We start from the raw sequence: 8745 nt of genomic DNA on the forward strand, positions 1-8745 counted from the left end.
TGGCTGCTGGAATTCTGAAAGTCACATATTGAGCAGGTTTGAGATGCATTTTGGAAGTTGATAAGTGCAGATGATAGAGACAATTCCTAAAAGCCTCCAAGTAGCCAGATGGAGAGGGATGGACATAATAAAAGACAGGCAGCACCTCAGATTGCTGCCAGCTGTAGGTCAAAGCTAGACAGGACACTTGTGTTTGTTCCACATATGCTCTCTTACTTAGGAGCGTTTTTTGTAAGTGTCCGTTCATATCATATTCTAGCAAGCAACTGTTCAGAAAAAGTCATGCTGTTTTTAATTTTGAGCACCATACTGAGGGATACAGAGAAAAATTCACTATATTCAGTGAGTTTTTGCTTGGTAGTGAGAATGGTTTATGTGAAAAGAAATGAACGGTACATAGAGATGAGGTTTAAGGACAAGTGTTTACCCACTTGGTGCTATGAGCAGTGACCACTGGGTCTCAGAGGTACTGCCTCTATCTTGTGAAGCCTTGCTACTTTCATTATTCCCATAATTTTATTGATGTCATGAATTATAAAGTCTTACAGAGAAAATGAGTCTCGCTTTGACCAGATTAACTTGAAGCAGGTAATAACATTGAAGAAATAGATAAATGGGCAGGGGAGCAAAAAGGCATAAGGGATATATGTTAGAATAAAACAGAATCAGACCTCTATAAATGCCATTCACTCTATTATGTAATCTTTATCATATATTTAAACTTTGAAACATCTTGTCACAGGCAGCAATACTTATTATAAAGAATGACAGGAGCCCTACTCTCAAGCTGGCTTTTGTCAAATGTCTTACATCTGCAAATAAAAACCAGTCTTGCTTTTTTGATTAAACATGAGCTGGTAATCTGATGTGATTTTCTTCCATTTTAAAAATATTTCTCCTCTTCCTGAAACACAAAGAGACATACCTGTTTGTCTCATTCCAAGGTTAGGGAGTGCTGTTTTAAAGCAACGCCTTCCAGCAATATTAAACTCCAGCTTCTCTGAGAAATCAGTGCAAGAAAATCTTAGCAACTATAGACAAAGAAAAGGTTCTCTGCTTAGCTGTTACTAGCATGAACCAAAAATAAATAGCCTTTACTATACACATAAAAGCAGACTACAAAGTGATTATGGGGAACCAGGACAGTAAAACCCCGGGAACATACCCCCAGTCCCATTGTATGTTGGACAGTGCAGCCCAAATCATTAGGTCATGATTATGCATGAAGAACAGACAGGTGACCAAATCCTCCAGAAGATAAAATTGCTGATACCATACCCTGTATCATTCTATGGTTTTCCACTGAAAAATTACAATTACACCTGTTTAAATGCCCTGAACATATAATTTGTAACTGTATTTAAACATATAAGCTCTCAAGAAAGTTAAAAATTACCAACAGATTAAATTCTGATGAACTTGATTTAAATCTAAGCTGGCCACCTCTGAACTCACTTCAGGTATTATTGTAACCAAATCAGATATGAAAGGGTCCTTTGAATTTCAGATTAACAGTTCCCCCTTGGTAACCTGTTCCCTAAGAGACTGAGGTCTTTCCCTCCAGGAAAGCCTCACTGGAAGAAGAAAAAAACCCAACAAAATATAAGTATATTTTCCAACTGTCAGTTCAGAAGTGAAGCAAACCCTAGGTCTAAAATGACAGCTTAATTCTTCTTCAGCTCCAGTTCATCTGGAAGGGCAATAATATGCCATAAGAAAAGAAAGAATATATTATCAATCTCAATACCTTCTTTGCATCTGCTAATTATCAATATTACATAAATGTAAACTTTCTGAGAATCTAAGTATATAACTGTGGGCTGTAGTCCCAGACTACCTTTTGCTTATACTAAAATAATTAAACTTGAGTAAGAGACATAATTCAGGCCTCAGTCTTGTATTCAGAAAATAATACATTTTTCTCCACCCCAAAATTATTTTCCACATAGCTTAAACACACTTGCATACATTCATGCATAAGCAAACCCCAAAATACCACATTCAGCTTTAAGATAAAAATGATATAAAAATAGTAGACACAAGCTAGAGAGGTCATCTATTCTCTTCTTGGATGATTTCCCTCACCACTGCAAAATCAATATAACAGTGTAATACTCTCTTCCAAACACTGGCTGCTGCTAAGAGTGATCCCATGATCTGATGATTTAATGGATAAGTACTGAATTTTAACACAGCTCAAAACAACAGGAATTGAATGAACTTTATCTTACTGTAGCAGCATCAATATCTATTGCTCTATCGTTAAGAATAGTGCATTCAGGCATCTAACTTACTAGGCTACCTTGAAGTGCATCAGCTGTAGGAACTATTTCCAGTTGTAAACATGTTCTAGCAAGTGCTGTAATACAAAAGCAGCTCCAAATGCAGAATGATGTAATCAAATGTGAAAGGTATGGAGACAGTAAATTACCAGTTACACTGATGATCTAATTAAAATAACTTTGAACCCAATTTTGTCATCTTTGGTTAATTTCAGCTCTTACAGCATTAAATTTTCTCATGAATGATTATTATTAATGAAATCATTACAAAATTATCTTTGTGTATGAGAAAAATATATGTGTTATCCCATTAGATTCAACAGCATGTGAAAACAAGTACTGCAGTTAGAAATGATTTCTTACAGGAGTCTATATCTACTCCAGTAACATGGAATAAACCTTTAAGAATCCTAAAGAATCACAAATCAAAATGAAATATAAAAAGAAGAATGCTTTACAAACCATAGGATATAAGTAGCAAGTTAACATATGAGAGAAATAGTTAATTTGAAACATAGTGCTGAATGACTGGCAAGAGTTTTCAGGATATTATGTTATTTAAATAAAATGCTTCTGTAAATACTGACGTTCAGTTTAAATTCTGAAGTAGTTACGTATTTTCATGCTATCTTAGCATTAGTCTCTGCTAATGCTCTAAAGCCATTGCAAGATGTTGGTTTAATAAACATACCTAAAAAATGGCTGTGATAAACAGCTGAAACTCGTTCCTGTATATGCAATTTTAGTATACAGAATTGCCAACATATGAAATGTGTCTCAGATTTTGCAACGTTATTGTGTTGTACAGAGTGAGATAATTCTATTTGGAGCAAACTCCACTACTTACAGGTGTTCTGTCTAACAGCAGTTGAGGGTAAAGAGATTTTAGCTATGTGAAACTAACTGCAGGCTCAGGTACATTAATTTCACTGTGTAATACCTTCTGACAGATGTTGACTTTTAACTCTTAAAGTTTGCAAGGTAGAAGATATAATTCTTAAGAAGAAACTCTAGATTTGAATTTCTGTAATGCTTCTGAATTTTGTGTCAATGTTTTTGGAAATTGTAACAATAAAAATACAATTTTCAACTTAAAAAGAATTAAAATTGCATTAATAGATTGTGGTTGTAAGACACTACCACTAGAATCACCAAATAGAAATGTTACCAAGATTGATAATGTGCCTGAAAATACAAGACAAAAAAGAAAAATATTCCCGGTCCAAAAGTAATGGACTTAAGATAATGAAGCTACATGAGGAAAATCAGATTAGATCAAACTGTTCCATGTATGCTTTCAAAGCATACATGCTGATATCCACAGGCATTTTCCTTTATTAAATTCCTGTGTCAAACACCACAGTAATATAACAAAATTTTTTATTTCATTGACTTTTACTAAATTTCATCTTGCGATAACGCAAAACCAAAAAGTTTGGGAAGACTTTGAGAGAAGAGTAGCTTAGTTGAGAGGCAGTTGAGAGGTAGTGTAAGGGGCAGCATTAAGAAAATGGGGCAGCCAAAAAAAGATCAATTAGAGACAATATGCTATCAAATTACAAAAATTCTCATGTGAGAAGCCTAAATGATTGTTGATCATTTTATCACTTGCAAAGGTAAAGACAACTAAGCTAATGCCAAGAGAAAAACCTGCAAAAGAAATACACTCACTACACAGACAAAAATCATAATGATCAGTAAAACATACACAGAATTAAGAAAAAAAGAAAACAACCTAATAACTAGTTTCCAAAACCAGAACACAATCCTGAAGTGAAACATTCTGCAGTGGTTAGTCTTTAGGAAAGCACTGTGTAATTAATAGTTTTCCTTTTTTTTTTCTTTTTTTTTTAATAATAACCTGTCATCATCTTTTCAAATAAGATATGTAGCTGACCTTTCTTAATGTACAAACTAAAAGCAGATGGACAGTACTTGTAAATCTCTAAATTTTTACAATTTCAGCACCTAGGCAAATACTTTTAGTAATGATGATGTTCTCTGGCATGCTTTTACATCTTCCTATTTCTGTTTGCAGTTCAAAGCCTTGAAACAATAAGCAGAGTTTTCTTGGTTTTGTTTTGATTTACCTGAAAGACAGCCAGTGAATGACAGAAACAGAAACAGTTTCCATGACAACCACATCATTGGTCGCAAAGGTCTTCAATCCCTCTTTGTGCAGTTGTTAGCAACGTTGACGTTTCTTCATTAAAGCTTAGCCTAGTGAGACAAAGACAAATCTCTGTTAGGAAAATTAAAAATATCTTTCAATAATATGATAGACAATTCAAAAGACAAAGCGGGTCCTAATGCAACTGAAAGTCTAGTTTCAAAGAACTCTGTATGCACAGGGGCAGGTCGCCTGACAGATACTCAGAGGGATCTTGTTCCAGTAGTTTCCTGTGTTAATAGCTGAAATGTCTGTCTGTGGCAGTGCTTTGTATATATACATGGATATCACCCTAAAGCTGTATGTGTATTCAAGCTTTGAATTTCCAAAAAGCCAAACTTAGACAGAAGATAGTACACATATCTTTCACAGGAAACATATTCAAAGCATAAAGCTTGGCACGTGTTCTTCTTTTCCTGAAAGCAATATGTTGATATAAAGCATTTATAAGAGCCCAAAACAAAATAAAAATTTGCTCTAGGAAAATTCAGGCATTTTTACTACTTGGAAATTGGCTTGAAATAGATTCCAGTTTCTTCCATTTTACTCATTGTGTAAAGATTCTACCAATACATTTGAAACAACCACCATTTATACAGAACAAATTATTCATACTTATCTCCTTCTACTGCTCCTCAAATTTTTGTTTCCTATGTGTCCCATGACTCTTACATACATCTTGACTGACTACATCTTTGATCACTGTGTTCTTAGCTATCCCTTTAACAATATCAGTAACTTTAACGCACTGGAACTTAAGAGATTTTGTGTTCAAATGACTGAAAACTCAGTCCAAAATACAAGAAGTTTCAGGTGGTTATGTATGGACATGAGTGTACTTCTGGTCTTTGACTTGAAAAACATCAAGTTGCAAACCTAAAGTTCATTTCTTACACTTAATTAGTCATATCTGTTTAAGAAGCCTTTGAGATCCTCTTCTTGGAGCCCAAGGAATCTTCAGCCCCTGGAGGTTGTGTCCACAGCTACAAGAGCAATTCCATGGGACAGAACAATGAGACAAAGGAGAATTTGCTTTGTTCTCCTATCAAACCCCTTTGGGCGATAATATGACTCCTTCAGATTATAATCAGTTTAGCTACATGCCACACTTGCTGTTTCAGGGATCTTACCTGTAAGTTAGAACACTCACAGTAAGAAGGCAGAGGCAGAGCTCAACACAGTTGTCAAAAAAAATAACAACTTTGTAATGTAAGAGTAGGCTCCTGCTGGATTATTCCATTTCAACTCTCTGAGCATCTCTAGTTGTAACCTATTTTGACAGTCTTTCCCTCATACGTAGGGACAAACATGTATGTATACACATATAGAGAGAGACACACAGTGTGAGCACGAGACGATAGCATCTGTTTATGTTGCTGGGAGTTATTCCTGAAACAATCTAAAGGTGTAACTTGTCAGCTTTCATTTATACAGCACAGCAAGTACAACTCAGAGAAAAATTCCCATTTAGGATTGTACTTCCTTCCAGGTAACTCAGACCAGGCAAACTTAATATTGGGTGTACACATTAATATAAGCATATCTGAAAGAGAGCATAACTATCTTGGTAGTCAAGTGACTTTACACATAGTGCCTGTAGCTCATCTAAACCTCCACAGGAAACCTCCTCAATTAATTATTAATGTCAGCTGCCTTTGTTTTTCACTTCAGTGATAATCTGCTTTTCAGTCACTGTGTTCCTTTGGTTAGTGAATTATCTCATTCAGCATTCTTTGCTGGCCAGACCTTTGGGAAATAAGTATTTTCATTAATATTTAATTTTTTCCCTTATGGCCATATCTGTTAAAGAGGGTAAAGCACAGCTTCCCCCCCCCCAGCTTTATTACTCTTTCTTCTTTCTCTTTTCCTCACTTCTCTTCAGCTGCTTTTATAATAGTGTAACGCAGAAATTATGTTAACTTGGTGATTTCTCTGTTGCATAAACAGGGGAAAATATACCAAAACTTCCAGCATTAAAGTGGGAGATTGTTGTTATTGGTATTAGTATTAGGTATTATTGTGCGTATTGGATCAGACTGTTAAAAAATAATGTTAAAGGTTGTGATTGGTAGAGCAGAAACAGGATGAGGAATAACTGGAGGGAAGCAATGGGAACATCAAAATAAAAGATGCACTTAAACACATTTCTCTTGGAAACATGATGATTTTAAGCTCTCTGGGAAAAAAAAAAAATTAAAAAAAATAATGAAAGTTTCATTAAAGACAGAGTTATGGCAACTTGTGCCAGATAAGGAGCCTATAGCTAAATAGCTATAACAACTTTTACGTGACAGCCATTAACTGTGACCTACATAACCTGACCTTATCAATGTAAAACAAACTTCAGTCCTGTTACACAGACATATTAAAATGTAAAAGCAGAGCGCAATGACAGCGAGATGCTCTGAATTAAGTCATGAATGTTGGACACTGACCTTCCTATTAGGATATTTGTTGTATAAATATGTTGGTTTATCTTGGTAGGAAAATTACTAGCAAAACAAGCAAGGGCAAAATATGTCATTGTATACCTTTTTAAAAAACTAGAAATCTTGATTATTATCATAACAAAAGGATTTTGCATCTTTACTTATTTTTTTTTCTATATTTCTTGTTTCTTCAGGGATACCCAACAAACACTCTACTGGCCATATGGACAAACAGAATGCATAGCAACAAGGTAGGGTTATGGTACCTCTGAGAATTGAGGAGTACAGTTCATACAGTCTGACAAAGTCATTGCTATTGCATATATGGGGCTACCACATGGCATGAGGGATAATCACAAAAGGTGCTTTCTAGGAAATAATAAAGGCAAGTACATGAAAATGCTATATTTAATCAATATAGGCATACAGTCTAATTTGTGCTCTGGATTTAATGAAGGGATGTACTCCCAGCTTTACTATCAAAGGCTGTCATCTGATCTTTTGGATAACTGGGCTCTCACTTTTATAAAGTCTTGGGTGATTGAAGAATTCCTTTATGCTTATAGCAAAAAGACCAAAGCTGCACTAAATCCATTAAGAAGAGCATCCTTGTTCTTACAGAAAAAAAGAGAAAAAAAAAGGAGTGTTACTGCTTTAAAAACAGTTAATGAATATTCTCTTTAATCTTGTAAGAAAGTTGTCGTTCTTGCAACTGGCTCATTCTTAAAGTAGCTTAAGGGTGTATATACAAGCTGTATTCAGTTGTTTCTGGTTTGAAAATCACAAAAATCCAGGTGGCTTGTTTGGAACAGTTTGTAGGCTTCATTGGTAATTCAGTGTGAGAAAAGAAAATGAAGTTGTCCAGAATATACTATGTTCTATTGATTTCTTTTGCATAATAGCATGATTTGACAAAGCTCTACATTCTAGTTTTTAAAAGTAAGGATGGAATGTCTACCATTTGTTGAGGTTTTTTTTCCTGTCCTGACCTTATTCTGGTTTCTTCACAAAATATGCAGATTCAGTGAGCTTTTTTTTTTTTTTAATACTTAGGAGATGTACTTTCCTGATGACAATTTGTAAAAATCAGTGATCTAAAATAAAGTTGATGTATATAGTGTGCAGCAAGTAATTTATCTAACAAATTTAACTTCTTTTTCTGCACAAATAATTAGCAGATGCGGTTTTCCATTTCCACATGATACTATCGACAGTCCTTTGTTTTCCCCAGAATTCTGTCTTCTGATTGTAGACAACTTATTAAAACATTCACCATCTAGTTTGTTTTAATGAATTGTTTCTGTTAGTGGTGACAGGGTGGTCATTGCCTCATGGTTCTGACTCCCAAAAGAATTTGTGAATACTTAGAGCATGTGTACTAATGTAATGTTGTCAACACCAGTGTGCAAGAGGCCTGAACTAGATTCAGTAAAACCATGGTCTTTCTAATAATAATACCACCTACTATCATTAATGTTTGTTTTCTGGCACTTAGGATAAATATATATGCAACTGCAAAGATTCGTTCTTTTTTAAATTAAAATAGTTAAGAAGTGAAGATTTTAGCGTAGATGCTGTGATACTGATATCAAAGTGCTTCCTTCCATTATCACTACCTTATTTCCCTTTTCCATCATATTCATATTTATCAGTTTATCTGTACCAACATGAAAGGGATGATTACTAAAATCCACATCCTCCCTCAAAGCAGTGTAACACAAGTCTTTGTCTCTACAGTGACTATACTGCTCAGAGGAAAGGATGTGACTTGTTGCAAAAAAAAGTTTTCTCTGCAATATTTCTTTTTCCTATATCAATACATATTGGAGGAAAGCTCAAGTCACTGGCACTTCAAATTCTTTAA

At 34.7% G+C, this 8745-nt stretch overlaps 1 protein-coding gene across 1 annotated transcript in view; it reads right to left on the reverse strand.

Moving 5' to 3' along the window:
* Nucleotides 1-4476, reverse strand: part of CNTN5 (contactin 5) — a 370989-nt gene extending 366513 nt beyond the window's left edge. Inside the window, exon 1 of the mRNA XM_075050052.1 lies at nt 4373-4476. Coding sequence (XP_074906153.1) covers nt 4373-4430 — 58 coding nt within the window. The 5' untranslated portion in view covers nt 4431-4476. The remainder of the gene's footprint in view (nt 1-4372) is intronic.
* Nucleotides 4477-8745: the final 4269 nt, after the last annotated feature.

Source organism: Buteo buteo, chromosome 18 (assembly GCF_964188355.1).
Source record: "Buteo buteo chromosome 18, bButBut1.hap1.1, whole genome shotgun sequence".
Taxonomy (NCBI): domain Eukaryota; kingdom Metazoa; phylum Chordata; class Aves; order Accipitriformes; family Accipitridae; genus Buteo; species Buteo buteo.